At 40.9% G+C, this 17,944-nt stretch overlaps 1 protein-coding gene across 1 annotated transcript in view; it reads right to left on the reverse strand.

Annotated features, from left to right (window-relative positions):
• Positions 1–17,944, reverse strand: part of LOC139761712 (protein SPT2 homolog) — a 30,958-nt gene that overhangs the window by 9,470 nt on the left and 3,544 nt on the right. The window contains exons 2-4 of the mRNA XM_071686088.1: positions 7,938–8,084; positions 5,734–5,838; positions 3,372–3,545 (exon numbers count right to left, since the gene is read on the reverse strand). Coding sequence (XP_071542189.1) covers positions 3,372–3,545; positions 5,734–5,838; positions 7,938–8,084 — 426 coding nt within the window. The remainder of the gene's footprint in view (positions 1–3,371; positions 3,546–5,733; positions 5,839–7,937; positions 8,085–17,944) is intronic.

Below are 17,944 nucleotides of genomic sequence, written 5' to 3' on the forward strand. Positions count from 1 at the left end.
AATTTGTTTATGGATGGGGTTGTTAGGGAGGTAAATGCAAGAGTCCTGGAAAGAGGGGCAAGTATGAAGTCTGTTGGGGATGAGAGAGCTTGGGAAGTGAGTCAGTTGTTGTTCGCTGATGATACAGCGCTGGTGGCTGATTCATGGGAGAAACTGCAGAAGCTGGTGACTGAGTTTGGTAGTGTGTGGAAGAAGAAAGTTAAGAGTAAATGTGAATAAGAGCAAGGTTATTAGGTACAGTAGGGGTGAGGGTCAAGTCAATTGGGAGGTGAGTTTGAATGGAGAAAAACTGGAGGAAGTGAAGTGTTTTAGATATCTGGGAGTGGATCTGTCAGCGGATGGAACCATGGAAGCGGAAGTGGATCATAGGGTGGGGGAGGGGGCGAAAATTTTGGGAGCCTTGAAAAATGTGTGGAAGTCGAGAACATTATCTCGGAAAGCAAAAATGGGTATGTTTGAAGGAATAGTGGTTCCAACAATGTTGTATGGTTGCGAGGCGTGGGCTATGGATAGAGATGTGCGCAGGAGGATGGATGTGCTGGAAATGAGATGTTTGAGGACAATGTGTGGTGTGAGGTGGTTTGATCGAGTAAGTAACGTAAGGGTAAGAGAGATGTGTGGAAATAAAAAGAGCGTGGTTGAGAGAGCAGAAGAGGGTGTTTTGAAATGGTTTGGGCACATGGAGAGAATGAGTGAGGAAAGATTGACCAAGAGGATATATGTGTCGGAGGTGGAGGGAACGAGGAGAAGAGGGAGACCAAATTGGAGGTGGAAAGATGGAGTGAAAAAGATTTTGTGTGATCGGGGCCTGAACATGCAGGAGGGTGAAAGGAGGGCAAGGAATAGAGTGAATTGGAGCGATGTGGTATACAGGGGTTGACGTGCTGTCAGTGGATTGAATCAAGGCATGTGAAGCGTCTGGGGTAAACCATGGAAAGCTGTGTAGGTATGTATATTTGCGTGTGTGGACGTATGTACATGTGTATGGGGGGGGGTTGGGCCATTTCTTTCGTCTGTTTCCTTGCGCTACCTCGCAAACGCGGGAGACAGCGACAAAGTATAAAAAAAAAAAAAAAAAAAAAAAATATATATATATATATATATATATATATATACGTATAAAAGAAAATTGATTGAGAGGGTAAAAGCATGTACAAAGCATCAGATTGTGGAAGAGCAGTGTGGTTTGAGAAGTGGTAGAGGATGAGTGGATCAGGTGTTTGCTTTGAAGAATGTACGTGAAAAATACTTAGAAAAGCAAATGGATTTGATGTAGCATTTATGGATCTGGAGAAGGCATATGATAGAGTTGATAGAGATGATCTGTGTAGGAGGCAAGTTGCTAGAAGCAGTGAAAAGTTTTTATCGAGGATGTAAGGCATGTGTACGAGTAGGAACAAAGGAAAGTGATTGGTTCTCAGTGAATGTTGGTTTGCGGCAGGGGTGCATGATGTCTCCATGGTTGATTAAGTTGTTTATGGATGGGGTTGTTAGGGAGGTGAATGCAAGAGTTTTGGAGAGAGGGGCAAGTATGCAAGTGTGTTGTGGATGAGAGGGCTTGGGAAGTGAGTCAGTTGTAATTCGCTGATGATACAGCGCTGGTGGCTGATTTGGGTGAGAAATTGCAGAAGCTGGTGACTGAGTTTGGTAAAGTGTGTGAAAGAAGAATGCTGAGAGTAAATGTGAATAAGAGCAAGGTTATTAGGTACAGTAGGGTTGAGGGACAAGTCAATTGGGATGTAAGTTTGAATGGAGAAAAACTGGAGGAAGTGAAGTGTTTTAGATATCTGGGAGTGGATTTGGCAGTGGATGGAACCATGGAAGCGGAAGTGAGTCACAGGGTGGGGGAGGGGGCAAAAGTTCTGGGAGCATTGAAAAGTGTGTGGAAGGCGAGAACATCATCTCGGAAAGCAAAAATGGGTATGTTTGAAGGAATAGTGGTTCCAACAACATTATATGGTTGTGAGGCATGGGGGTTGTGTGGAGGAGGGTGGATGTGTTGGAAATGAGATGTTTGAAGACAATATGTAGTGTGAGGTGGTTTGATCGAGTAAGTAATGAAAGGGTAAGAGAGATGTGTGGAAATAATATGAGAGTGGTTGAGAGAGCAGAAGAGGGTGTATTGAAATGGTTTGGTCACATGGAGAGAAGAGTGAGGAAAGATTGACAAAGAGGATATATGCGTCAGAGGTGGAGGGAACAAGGGGATGTGGGAAACCGAATTGGAGGTGGAAGGATGGAGTGAAAAAGATTTTGAGCGATCGGGGCCTGAACATGCAGAGGGGTCAAAGGCGTGCAAGGAATAGAGTGAATTGGAACAATGTGGTATACCGGGGTCGACTTGCAGTCAGTGGATTGAACCAGGGCATGTGAAGCGTCTGGGGTAAACCATGGAAAGTTTTGTGGGGCCCTGATGTGGAAAGGGAGCTGTGGTTTCAGTGCATTATACATGAGAGCTAGAAATTGAGTGTGAACGAATGTGGCCTTTGTTGTCTTCTCCTAGCACTACCTCGCTCGCATGCGGGGGGAGGGGGTTGTCATTTCATGTGGCGGAGTGGCAATGGGAATGAATAAAGGCAGCAAGTATGAATTATGTACATGTGTATATGTCTATGTATGTATATACATTGAAATGTATAGGTATATATATGTGTATGTGTGGACAGGTATGTGTATACCTCGCTAATGTGGGGGACAGCGACAAAGTATAATAATATAATAAAGAAAATGTCTCAAATAAATCTGCCATATCCCACATTAGCGATGCAGTGTCAAGAACAGATGATTGAACCTCAGATGGAAAAATCCTCACTTGGCTCATGTCTCTGTTTTTTCTTTTGGAAAAGTAAACCTGGAGGGGGAGGATTTCCAGCCTCCCGCTCCCATCCCTTTTAGTCGCCCTCAGTCACACAGGGAATATGTGGGAAGTATTCTTTCTCCCCTAACCCCATGATCCAAGAGAATTTGCAGCTGATGGTTGGCTAAAGTGAGAAAGGTAGATAACTGTCACTGTGCAGGTCTCTGATTGTCTGGTGGCAGGTCCAAAATGAGCAAGCTACCAGTACCCTGGTTGGGTGGATAGTGATGGCTGGGAAACACCATGCTACCTCATCAGAGACACTAAGGTTTTAAAGGTCCAAACTCTATTTTTACTAGAGAATGTAGTTGAGAATCTCTCATTCTCATGGGACAGACAGCAGAGAAGAGTACACTTTGTAGTGTGTGAAAGAGGTTCTACATTAGCCATTCATCAGCAGGGCTGAAAGGTACTAACACTTTAGATTTAAAGAATCATATTTGTTTTCCAGTAACCAGTCAAATGACAATTATAAATCATGCAATCACACAACTCATTTCTAATGACTACTCACCTTGATGTCATCAATGCTGCTTTTAGAGGAACTCTTCACAAACTTCAATTTGTCATCCTCAGGCATGTTTGCATATTGGTTTGCCAGTTTGCTAAAAATATGTTGACTCATGGCAGACTCATAACCATAATCATCCTCATCACACTGCTCTTCTCCTTTGGCAGTAGTAATGTCCTGAAAAGACCAAATAAAGCAGTTATACTCATCATAACTGAATAGTGTACAAACATGGTACAATATGAAATAAGCAATTCCTTAACTGCTATATTACCACCCAAAATATCTAAATTTAACTAAAGACATAATTGCTTTGAATTTCACAATATATTGGTTGGCTTCCTACCAAAACAAGATTAAAAAACTTTACAGATGTCCTACAGTGAAGAGACAAACCAGACCTGATCATTCAGTATTTTTTCATTATACTGCATGTTCAAATCTGAGGGGTAATAAAACACTATTTCAAAAGCATATAAACATAAGCAAAAGCAAAGTCTGTGATGAAAGATGAGTGTGTATTAAGAGAGTCTATGGGGCCTCTTATGATGAATGAAGTCTGAAAGAAATGATAAAGTGCTTTAAAAACTACAGAGTATGATGGTAGATGTCCAAGAATAAACTGTGGTACAAGCATGTGGTCTCCTCTGAAAAGATACTGGTCCCCACTACTCAGTGATATAACTATCTGGTGATCCACACTATCTGGTAATGCAATCACTTGTCACAGTGATTATTTGTTAGCAAGTGGCAGTGTCCATCAAGGCACTCACAATATACTGTTACACCTTTCTCACTGATGTGAAACCCACAACATTTATAGTTAACAAAAATAATAATCTATTCTACAAAAAGTAAACAGCCAATCCCACGAGTGAACTTGTTGAGTAAACTTAGGTGGTTGTGTGCTGAATTGTTTATGTTAATCAATTGTACATTTTCATTACTACTTTATAATGTTTTATCATTGTTTGACATTTCAGGAAAATCTTTTTCATACTTATCTCTTCATTTCTATGGTGTTTTCTTGTTCACACACTTATAAGTATGCATTCTAACTATCTATCTATCTACATCTCTGATGCCTGTTCCAATTGAAACTCCCTCAAAGGGGTGACCAAGAGTCTCCATAACTAAATAACTCCAATGCCACCTTTTAGCCTATAGTGCCTCACCCTTAACAAGCCACCGGCAGAGGGCAACTCTTGCATAATGTTTGCATAGGCTCCTACCTAAATGTTCCTAATGACTACTTCTATCTAATGATTCTACCTACTACTTCTACTAATATTTCTACCTAATGCTCTTGCCTAAAAGTCCCTACCTATTACTTCTATCTCCTGCTCCAATCATTTTGCAAAAAGGCAGGGCTAACACATAGTGCTCATTGCAGGAAAAACTACCAATAACAAGGATAGATTGTATATTTGTAGATAGAATACCAGTAGTCCACATGTTAGTGAGGGAGAAAGAAAAGACAGCTACCTGGGTCAGAGGAGTTCAACTTGACAACCGCCAAAGTGCTGGCTCACTATGCAGATGTCACTAACCCTCCCAATACCCAGGCGGGTAGTACTGGTAATATACCTCCCTAGTTGTTGGCTGTAATCTAAAAAATTCCTAAAACTGGAAATGGCCTGAAGCACTCCACACTGGTGAGGTGACAACACAGTGCATCTGTAAGATCACTAAGTGGAGGTATAACTGAGTGGTTTGGAATATATGAGAGAGCTTCATGGTATGGTTATCAATTCAAGGTTTACAGAATATTTTCATGGGGCATTATGTGAGATGAGAGAGAGGTGGGGTGATGGTGGTGTATTACTTAATCATAGTGAAATAGGATGCAAGTTGCCACAGCTTTATGCAGATGAAACTGTGGTATTTGGTGAATACAGGAAGGAATATGGTTGGTTGACTTATTGATGTATGTAGGGAAGGATACTGAGTCACTGTAAGTAAAAGTAAGACTTTAGGTTTTGAAAGGGATGGGAGATCAGAATGTAGTATAAGTTTGCATGGAGAAAAAGCAAATGCTAAGATTTTATATATCTAGAAAACTTCAGTAAGGAGAGCAGCGGGAAAGCTGAAGTTAGAAGTACAGTCTTGCAAGTTATAAATTGGAGGTACATTAAAAGATTTGGCAAGTGAAAAAAAAATGAGTGTAGTGCTCAAGAAGTTTACATAAAAAATGAGCATTTGTCCTATTTCTAAAGTATGGATTAGAAAACTAAGAGTAACAGATACTTAGGACATGTAGGGTAAAAAAATTACTGAAACGAAAACATACAAAAGTGTTTAAGGATGACATCAATATGCTACTCTTTGGAATCATGTCAAGTTAGTATGATTGCTACAAACTTACCTTTGCATCATCAAGTACAGCTTTGGAAGCCCCTTTATTTCTGTTGATCATGGCTTTCACACGCTTGTTGGATTTCTTGTCTTGTGCTCTGAGGGCCAGCAAGTTCTGAAATACAGTAACAATGAATTTTGAGATTAATGATCTTTTTAAGACTGAATTTTCTATTGGAGATCTTCAAAAACAATTTTGCACCAACAATTATAATCACATGGGAAGTACAGATAAGATGTCCCATTCTCTCTTATTCCATCCTCCCACCCTATCTTTGGATTTCTTTCATTCATATATCATTATTCCAATATAAATAAATAAGTATGCCTCCACACCAAGAGCTAGTATATAACCAAATTCTGTTTGTGACTTTTATTTCAACCACTCTAATTGCATTAGCATACCAGAGCCTGAATATTAAATGAGGCTATATTGATCAGGTAAATTTTGCTGGAATATATGAAGTCCCTTCTTCAACATCTTCAAGTGACTGTACAGGAATTTTTCTACAATTATCAGCAACAAACAAAAAATCTGACTTTCTCAACTTTTCCCTTCACATTATACAATTTCTCTTATATTTCTTTATATATCATTCTTACCAGTCCCTTAACAGCAATGGTCCCCTCTCAAACAATCAACTTTACTGTTTACATCGTCCTAAGTATACTGCTTACTCTGTCCTGTTCTTAGCAAAAACTTTTCTACTCCATTTTCATTTTGTCCTTGTGATCTGCTAATCACTGAAAAGACAAAAAAAAATTTTCTTCATTATACCTAAAGGTTGGAGAGCATTGCAAAAATCATCCATCCATATGTCTGTTTATTCATTCATCATACAATTTTATAATAAAACAATGAATGGATAGTGACGGAAGATGCACTTATGCTCTTACATGCCAGACTGCTTTATCATCCATGAATAGAGGAGTTTGCATAGTTTCCATGTAGCTTTCCAATCCTAACAAAATGCTTTACTTTTTATCTTAGTATTTTACTCCTTTGCATATGCTCAATGAACCTAAACCCAAATTTTAATTTCCCTCTTTTCTACACATAAAAACTACAATTTCAATTGTTTTCACATTCAAGATTCTACAATACTGTGGTACACCTTGAAACTAGCATACTTTAACTTATTTATAGTACTAATTCCCTCAATATTACTGATATTTTTGCTTTTAAACCTGACTACCCTTCTTGCCTTAGCAAGGAAGTGTCAAGGACAAACAATGGTCTCATTTACACAAAACCAGTCTCAAGCTGTAATATATATGTGCTCTAGTTCAACTCACTGAGAGCATGTCACTCCCACATATATCACATCAATCCAATTCATTCTCCCCGATGAATATCTCTTACCCTTCTGCATGTCTCTTTTTTACTTCATCCTTCCATCATCTCAGTCCCACCTCCTCCATGCTCCCTCTACTTCTGACACATAGATCCTCTTGATCAATCTTACTTTGCTCATATTCTCTACTTGTTTAAACCATTTCAGCACTTTTGTCAGCCCTCTCAATCACACTGTACTTACCAAAGCTCCCTCTGGCTCTTTACCCATTATCTTTTACCAAAGTCCTCCATTATACTATGATTACATGAAAAAATGATCACACAGTTGTTGACTAATTTCTTCTACGAGTGTAAGGTCAGCAGGGACACCTCCCATGCAGGCCTCCCTCCTCCTTACGTAATCCTACGAAAGTAACTTTCTAAGTCACTCATTTCTTCACATTTCAAGTTATTCTTCTTCACTTTCCTTACAAATTGATTCATATCAAAAGTGTTTCACCTAATAACTTAGGTAATCCAATGCTGTATTTTCCTTGAGGTCACCTTGTACCTACAATCTGCAGGTAGATGGCCATGGACTTACGCTGGTAGCTGTAGGGGTACTAAGAAAATAAGTTTTTCTCACACCTTCCTGGTGATGGAAGAGACCTATATAGACTACTAATAGCATAACAGATTAGCCTGATATTCAAGCAGAAGTGGGAAAAGTTCAGTAATTATGTGATGATGGGAGCAGTCCTAGAAGGATCACATAACACTGAGAGCAGATTATGAGTTTAGCAAGTGCCTATTATATAATGTCTCACCTATACCATAAAGGCTTATATGAACATATCTTACATGGAGGGAGAGGTCCAAGTAGGTAAAAAAACAAGAAAGGTCTTGCAAAAAATACATGATGCTTTACCAGAACTTACTTCTTTTTTCCTTCTAGCATCCTCATTCTCCTTCAGTTTATCTTCCTCCTTCTTGTTTAATACAGCCTGTATTGCTGATAGTTTTGGAGATGGTCTTTCTACCTTCTTTGGCTTTGAAACTTTCGTTGAAAACCTGGATACTGCAGCCTAAAAATAGAATCAATGTATTAATCATTATATAAACAGAAGCTTTGTTGCAAGGTCATGACTATTGAATCTCATCCTTTACTTGCAGCCTTAATCATCATGTTTACAATCTACTGACTAATATGTATGACTTTCTTTTGAACCATATTGTATCATTCTTGCTTCAGGATATTCAAGAGCCAGATGTTCATGTAGAAAATTATTTATGGTGATTTCAGTGAAGTTCAAGAATAGCTCCATCTCTTACAAGCTGAAGGATAATACTTTTCAAAACATGAATGAAACACCACAGACTTAATCATAACAGATATGGTTAATCATTATTTACTACCAAAGTCAGTCCTACCATCTGGTCACTGCAAACATATTTCTGTATTCTGGGTACTTGTTTTATACCTCCCAGCATGTGAATAATGAAGTCCACTGATTTTGGTTCATGTTCGTGGGTTGAGATATCCATACAGTGTTTTACATACCTGGGAGTGGATAAGGCAGCAAATGGGACCATAGAAGCTGAAGTGAGTCACAGGGTGAGTGAAAAGGTATAGGTCCTGGGCACATTAGTGAATGTGTGGAAAGAGAGGTCACTGTCTTTAAGGCGAAAGATGGGTAATGTTTGATGGTACAGTGATCCCATGGGTGCTGTATCTACATATGTAAGGTGTGGGCCTTTGACAAAAATGTAAGTAGGGTGGATGTGCTTGAAATGAAATGTAAGGTGTAAAGGTAGATCAAATATGAATTGACTGGGTAAGAGAGATTTACGGTAGTAAAAAGGAACATGCATGAGAGAGTTTAAGAGGGTGCACTGAAATGGTTTGGGGATATGGTGAAGATGAGTGAAAAGAGGATGATTGAGAGAAATACATGACAGAAGTGGAAGGAACAAGGAAAAGGGGGAATCCAAGGAGGAAATGCAAGGATGGAGTGAAAGATGCTTTGAAGATTGAGGCCTGAACATGCAGGAGGGTGAAAGGCATGCAAGGGATAAAGTGAATTGGAGTGATGAAATGTGAGTGGAGGAAGTGCTGTTTAATGGGCCAAACCAGGGCATAGGAAGCAGCTGGGAAAAACATAGAAAGGTTTGTGTGGCCTGCTTGTGGATAATGGGCTCTGGTTTTGGTACATCATCCATGACAGCTAGAAAGTGGATGTGAGGGAATGAGGTCATTTCTTCATCTGTTCCTGGCACTACCTAGTTAACATGGGAAATGGTAGTAACTGACATCAACAAAGCATCTGACACTGTCCCTGAACACATCCTCCCATAAAAATTACTTGACACCAACCTTCACAGAAATAATAAAAAGTGGTAGGCTAATTTCACAACTGGATACCATGCTAATCATTCACAATGATTTTACTTTTAAAACACTAAAACTCTACAATGTAGTTCCACAACGGGCAGTTCTTTCTTCAACTATCTTCAATATCTTCCTCCATGATCTCCCACTGCCTCAGGCAAAACTCAACATGAAGGTCCTTTTGTATGCAAATGATCTTACAGTCGCATCACAACATAATAATATTACAGCAGCAACATATATAATGCAGCAATAATTACAGAACTGGAACAATGGGTCACGCAAAGCAGAATGTATGTATTTCGACAGAAGTCTTGAATCACTCTTTTAACCTACACAGACACAAATTCAGCTCACCCTCCCCAGCTACTTAGAATGGACAGCCTTTCCATCTCAACAAAACTCCAACTATTCTAGGCATCACACACAACACACATCAATAAAAGGATAAAAAAAGGAGCAATACACAAACTAAATGCCCCCAGAAGACTAACTGGCACCAGATTTGGATAAGAAAGTCCTTCAACATATTATACAAACAATCATCTGCTCCACTCTAAACTATGTCTCTTTTCCCTGGTCTTACATCCCTCTAAAAAGCGAATATAACAAAGCTACATACCACACAAAAAACTGCACATAGAACAAGCACTGGTCATCTAACCACCACAAATGCACAATTCCTTCACAATGAAACAAAGGTCCTACCAGTAGAGACCCACCTCAACATGTTTGTCACCATGCAACAGCACTAAACTCCTCCCACCCAAACCATTCTATAACAAGCCACCAACCCCAAAAGTAGAAATATTAAGCTTACTCCTGCCTCAAAACTTCATGAAACTCTACTTGCTGATCCTATTGCTCCCAACAAATACAACATTGACAAAACACATATACACTAAAATAACTCAACAGTTAATTAACAACCAACCTCCCAACTCAGTGTTAAACTCAAGAAACCATACTCCCCAGACAATCTCAAGTTAAACTCTTCTGTTTACGCTTAGGACATCATCCACCAACACAAACTCTACAAACACCATTTGAACATATCCTAAGACCCTTCAAGCCCAAGGTGCAACTACCATAAAGAGGACACTGAGGATTTCCTACGTAACTGCCCTCCACACAGACTCACAAACATCACATACTTTGTAACCTGTGGTGTTGACTGGTGGACATGGTCAGCTTCCTAGTGCTGCTCTAAACCACACAAAATAATGAACTTAAAACATTCATTGGCTGCCTACCAACCACAAACACTCACCACCTTCACAAAAGAAAAAAAAAAGATCCTTCCCAGTACTTCAACATGCTCAGCAGTCAGTTCTATGTAACACAAGTATCCTCCCACCCAAACCAATTTATAAATACCCACCACTCCCTAAGCAGAATTAAAAAACTTAACCCTGCCACACACTTCAGTAATCTCTACTCACTGATCCCCCCACCCTTAACAAACAACACAAACAAAACACATACACACTGAACTAACCCAACAAGCACTAAGTAGTCAACCTACCTAATCAGTCTTAATCTCAACTCACCAGACATTCATCCATATGAAACCACACTCTCCAAACAAACAGAAGCCACACTCTCCCATTTACACTCTGAACATCACCCATCACTAAAACACCACAAACAGCATTTCAACATATCCCAAGACCCCTCATGCCTACAGTGCAACTATCATGAAAAAAACACCAAGCACTTGCTCCTTACTTGCCCTGCACTCTCTGAACGCAGATGCACACATGTCATACTTTATGACCTGTGGTCCCAATTGGAGAATTTTCTTCCATGTTTCTAGTGCTACCTTGCTGACACAGGAAACAACAATCAAGTACAAAAAAAGGGGTGACTGTGTTGTTGACTGGTTGGTAAAGATACTCAATGTATGTATGGATCATGGTGAAGTGGCAGAGGATTGGCAGAATGCATGTGTAGTGCCATTGTACAAAAGAAAAGGGGATAAAGTGAGTGTTCAAACTACAGAGGCATAAGTTTGTAGAGTATCCCTGGAAAATTGTAAAGAGGGTATTGATTGAGTTGGTGAAGGCATGAACAAAGCATCATACTGGGGAGGAGCAGTGTGGTTTCAGAAGTGGTAGAGGATGTGTGGATCAGGTGTTTGCTTTGAAGAATGTGAGAAACACTTAGAGGAACAGATGGATTTGTATGTGGCATTTATGGTTCTGGAGAAGGCATAAGACAGGGTGTATAGAAATGCTTTGTGGAAGGTCTTAAGAGAAGTTTTTATCAAGGATATAAGGCATGTGTTCGAGCAGGAAGAAAGGAGAATGAATGGTTCCCAGTGGAGGTAATTCTGTGGCAGGGGTGTGTTGTCCCAGTGGTTGTTTAATTTGTTTATGTATGGGATGGTTAAGGAAGTAAATGCAAGAGTTGTGGAGAGGGGGCAAGTATGCTGTCTGCTGGAGATAAGAGGGCCTGGGAAATAAGTCAATTGTTGTTCACCGATGATAAAGCTCTGATGGTTGATTCGAGTGAGAAACTGCGAAAGTTGGTGACTGAGTTTGGAAAAGTGCATGAAAAGAGAAAGGTGAGAGTAAATGTGAATAAGGGTAAGATCATTAGGCTCAGTAGGGTTGAGGGACAAGTTAATTGGGAGGTAGGTTTGAATGGAGAAAAATTGGAGGAAGTGGAAAGTTTTAGATATCTGGGAGTAGACTTAGCAGTGAGTGGAACCATGGAAGTGGAAGTGATTCACAGGGTGGGGAGGGGGCAAAGATTTTGGGAGCAATGGAGAATGTGTGGAAGGAAAGACTGTTATTGCAGAGAGCAAAAATGGGTATGTTTGAAGGAATAGTAGTTCCAACAGTATTATGCCCTGAACCAGGGCATGGGAAACATCTGGAGTAAACCATGGAAAGTTTTGTGGGGCCTGGATGTGGAAAGGGAGCTGTGGTTTCGGTGCATTACACATGACAGCTAAAGACTGAGTGTGAACGAATGTGGCTTTTGTTGTCTTTCCCTGGCACTACTTTGCGTGCACGGGGGGAAGGGGGTGCCGTTTCATGTGTGGCAGGGAGGCAATGGGAATGGGTGGGGGCAGCAAGTATGTGTGTGTACATGTGTATATATGTATATGTCTGTGTATGTATACATTGAAATGTATAGATATGTATATGTGCGTGTGTGGACGTTTATGTATACACGAGTATGTGGGTGGGTTGGGCCATTCTTTCAATTGATTCCTTGCGCTACCTCACTAACACGGAATACACCGACTAAGTATGATATATATTTATTTATTTTATTTATATATATATATATATATATATATATATATATATATATATATATATATATATATATTTTGCTTTGTCGCTGTCTCCCGCGTTTGCGAGGTAGCGCAAGGAAACAGACGAAAGAAATGACCCAACCCCCCCCATACACATGTATATACATACGTCCACACACGCAAATATACATACCTACACAGCTCTCCATGGTTTACCCCAGACGCTTCACATGCCCTGCTTCAATCCACTGACAGCACGTCAACCCCGGTATACCACATCGCTCCAATTCACTCTATTCCTTGCCCTCCTTTCACCCTCCTGCATGTTCAGACCCCGATCACACAAAATCTTTTTCACTCCATCTTTCCACCTCCAATTTGGTCTCCCTCTTCTCCTTGTTCCCTCCACCTCCGACACATATATCCTCTTGGTCAATCTTTCCTCACTCATCCTCTCCATGTGCCCAAACCACTTCAAAACACCCTCTTCTGCTCTCTCAACCACGCTCTTTTTATTTCCACACATCTCTCTTACCCTTACGTTACTCACTCGATCAAACCACCTCACACCACACATTGTCCTCAAACATCTCATTTCCAGCACATCCATCCTCCTGCGCACAACTCTATCCATAGCCCACGCCTCGCAACCATACAGCATTGTTGGAACCACTATTCCTTCAAACATACCCATTTTTGCTTTCCGAGATAATGTCCTCGACTTCCACACATTCTTCAAGGCCCCCAGGATTTTCGCCCCCTCCCCCACCCTATGATCCACTTCCGCTTCCATGGTTCCATCCGCTGCCAGATCCACTCCCAGATATCTAAAACACTTCACTTCCTCCAGTTTTTCTCCATTCAAACTCACCTCCCAATTGACTTGACCCTCAACCCTACTGTACCTAATAACCTTGCTCTTATTCACATTTACTCTTAACTTTCTTCTTCCACACACTTTTCCAAACTCAGTCACCAGCTTCTGCAGTTTCTCACATGAATCAGCCACCAGCGCTGTATCATCAGCGAACAACAACTGACTCACTTCCCAAGCTCTCTCATCCCCAACAGACTTCATACTCGCCCCTCTTTCCAAAACTCTTGCATTTACCTCCCTAACAACCCCATCCATAAACAAATTAAACAACCATGGAGACATCATACACCCCTGCTGCAAACCTACATTCACTGAAAACCAATCACTTTCCTCTCTTCCTACACGTACACATGCCTTACATCCTCGATAAAAACTTTTCACTGCTTCTAACAACTTTCCTCCCACACCATATATTCTTAATACCTTCCACAGAGCATCTCTATCAACTCTATCATATGCCTTCTCCAGATCCATAAATGCTACATACTAATCCATTTGCTTTTCTAAGTATTTCTCACATACATTCTTCAAAGCAAACACCTGATCCACACATCCTCTACCACTTCTGAAACCACACTGCTCTTCCCCAATCTGATGCTCTGTACATGCCTTCACCCTCTCAATCAGTACCCTCCCATATAATTTACCAGGAATACTCAACAAACTTATACCTCTGTAATTTGAGCACTCACTCTTATCCCCTTTGCCTTTGTACAATGGCACTATGCACGCATTCCGCCAATCTTCAGGCACCTCACCATGAGTCATACATACATTAAATAACCTTACCAACCAGTCAACAATACAGTCACCCCCTTTTTTAATAAATTCCACTGCAATACCATCCAAACCCGCTGCTTTGCCGGCTTTCATCTTCCGCAAAGCTTTCACTACCTCTGCTCTGTTTACCAAATCATTTTCCCTAACCCTCTCACTTATATATATATATATATATATATATATATATATATATATATATATATATATATATATACTACTTTGAAGAATGTATGTGAGAAATACCACGAGACAGCGACAAAGTATAAAAAAAAAAATATATATATATATATATATATATATATATATATATATATATATATATATATATATTTTTTTTTTTTATACTTTGTCGCTGTCTCCCGTGTTTGCGAGGTAGCGCAAGGAAACAGACGAAAGAAATGGCCCAACCCCCCCCATACACATGTACATACACACGTCCACACACGCAAATATACATACCTACACAGCTTTCCATGGTTTACCCCGGACGCTTCACATGCCTTGATTCAATCCACTGACAGCACGTCAACCCCTGTATACCACATCGCTCCAATTCACTCTATTCCTTGCCCTCCTTTCACCCTCCTGCATGTTCAGGCCCCGATCACACAAAATCCTTTTCACTCCATCTTTCCACCTCCAATTTGGTCTCCCTCTTCTCCTCGTTCCCTCCACCTCCGACACATATATCCTCTTGGTCAATCTTTCCTCACTCATTCTCTCCATGTGCCCAAACCATTTCAAAACACCCTCTTCTGCTCTCTCAACCACGCTCTTTTTATTTCCACACATCTCTCTTACCCTCACGTTACTCACTCGATCAAACCACCTCACACCACACATTGTCCTCAAACATCTCATTTCCAGCACATCCATCCTCCTGCGCACAACTCTATCCATAGCCCACGCCTCGCAACCATACAACATTGTTGGAACCACTATTCCTTCAAACATACCCATTTTTGCTTTCCGGGATAATGTTCTCGACTTCCACACATTTTTCAAGGCTCCCAAAATTTTCGCCCCCTCCCCCACCCTATGATCCACTTCCGCTTCCATGGTTCCATCCGCTGACAGATCCACTCCCAGATATCTAAAACACTTCACTTCCTCCAGTTTTTCTCCATTCAAACTCACCTCCCAATTGACTTGACCCTCAACCCTACTGTACCTAATAACCTTGCTCTTATTCACATTTACTCTTAACTTTCTTCTTCCACACACTTTACCAAACTCCGTCACCAGCTTCTGCAGTTTCTCACTTGAATCCGCCACCAGCGCTGTATCATCAGCGAACAACAACTGACTCACTTCCCAAGCTCTCTCATCCCCAACAGACTTCATACTTGCCCCTCTTTCCAAGACTCTTGCATTTACCTCCCTAACAACCCCATCCATAAACAAATTAAACAACCATGGAGACATCACACACCCCTGCCGCAAACCTACATTCACTGAGAACCAATCACTTTCCTCTCTTCCTACACGTACACATGCCTTACATCCTCGATAAAAACTTTTCACTGCTTCTAACAACTTGCCTCCCACACCATATATTCTTAATACCTTCCACAGAGCATCTCTATCAACTCTATCATATGCCTTCTCCAGATCCATAAATGCTACATACAAATCCATTTGCTTTTCTAAGTATTTCTCACATACATTCTTCAAAGCAAACACCTGATCCACACATCCTCTACCACTTCTGAAACCACACTGCTCTTCCCCAATCTGATGCTCTGTACATGCCTTCACCCTCTCAATCAATACCCTCCCATATAATTTACCAGGAATACTCAACAAACTTATACCTCTGTAATTTGAGCACTCACTCTTATCCCCTTTGCCTTTGTACAATGGCACTATGCACGCATTCCGCCAATCCTCAGGCACCTCACCATGAGTCATACATACATTAAATAACCTTACCAACCAGTCAACAATACAGTCACCCCCTTTTTTAATAAATTCCACTGCAATACCATCCAAAAATAATAAATAATATATATATTTATATATATATATATATTATTTTATTTATTTATTTTATTATACTTTGTCGCTGTCTTCCGCGTTTGCGAGGTAGCGCAAGGAAACAGACGAAAGAAATGGCCCAACCCCCCCCCCATACACATGTATATACATACGTCCACACACGCAAATATACACACATACACAGCTTTCCATGGTTTACCCCAGACGCTTCACATGCCTTGATTCAATCCACTGACAGCACGTCAACCCCGGTATACCACATCGCTCCAATTCACTCTATTCCTTGCCCTCCTTTCACCCTCCTGCATGTTCAGGCCCCGATCACACAAAATCTTTTTCACTCCATCTTTCCACCTCCAATTTGGTCTCCCTCTTCTCCTCGTTCCCTCCACCTCCGACACATATATCCTCTTGGTCAATCTTTCCTCACTCATTCTCTCCATGTGCCCAAACCATTTCAAAACACCCTCTTCTGCTCTCTCAACCACGCTCTTTTTATTTCCACACATCTCTCTTACCCTCACGTTACTCACTCGATCAAACCACCTCACACCACACATTGTCCTCAAACATCTCATTTCCAGCACATCCATCCTCCTGCGCACAACTCTATCCATAGCCCACGCCTCGCAACCATACAACATTGTTGGAACCACTATTCCTTCAAACATACCCATTTTTGCTTTCCGGGATAATGTTCTCGACTTCCACACATTTTTCAAGGCTCCCAAAATTTTCGCCCCCTCCCCCACCCTATGATCCACTTCCGCTTCCATGGTTCCATCCGCTGACAGATCCACTCCCAGATATCTAAAACACTTCACTTCCTCCAGTTTTTCTCCATTCAAACTCACCTCCCAATTGACTTGACCCTCAACCCTACTGTACCTAATAACCTTGCTCTTATTCACATTTACTCTTAACTTTCTTCTTCCACACACTTTACCAAACTCCGTCACCAGCTTCTGCAGTTTCTCACTTGAATCCGCCACCAGCGCTGTATCATCAGCGAACAACAACTGACTCACTTCCCAAGCTCTCTCATCCCCAACAGACTTCATACTTGCCCCTCTTTCCAAGACTCTTGCATTTACCTCCCTAACAACCCCATCCATAAACAAATTAAACAACCATGGAGACATCACACACCCCTGCCGCAAACCTACATTCACTGAGAACCAATCACTTTCCTCTCTTCCTACACGTACACATGCCTTACATCCTCGATAAAAACTTTTCACTGCTTCTAACAACTTGCCTCCCACACCATATATTCTTAATACCTTCCACAGAGCATCTCTATCAACTCTATCATATGCCTTCTCCAGATCCATAAATGCTACATACAAATCCATTTGCTTTTCTAAGTATTTCTCACATACATTCTTCAAAGCAAACACCTGATCCACACATCCTCTACCACTTCTGAAACCACACTGCTCTTCCCCAATCTGATGCTCTGTACATGCCTTCACCCTCTCAATCAATACCCTCCCATATAATTTACCAGGAATACTCAACAAACTTATACCTCTGTAATTTGAGCACTCACTCTTATCCCCTTTGCCTTTGTACAATGGCACTATGCACGCATTCCGCCAATCCTCAGGCACCTCACCATGAGTCATACATA

Source organism: Panulirus ornatus, chromosome 41 (genome assembly GCF_036320965.1).
Source record: "Panulirus ornatus isolate Po-2019 chromosome 41, ASM3632096v1, whole genome shotgun sequence".
Lineage (NCBI taxonomy): Eukaryota > Metazoa > Arthropoda > Malacostraca > Decapoda > Palinuridae > Panulirus > Panulirus ornatus.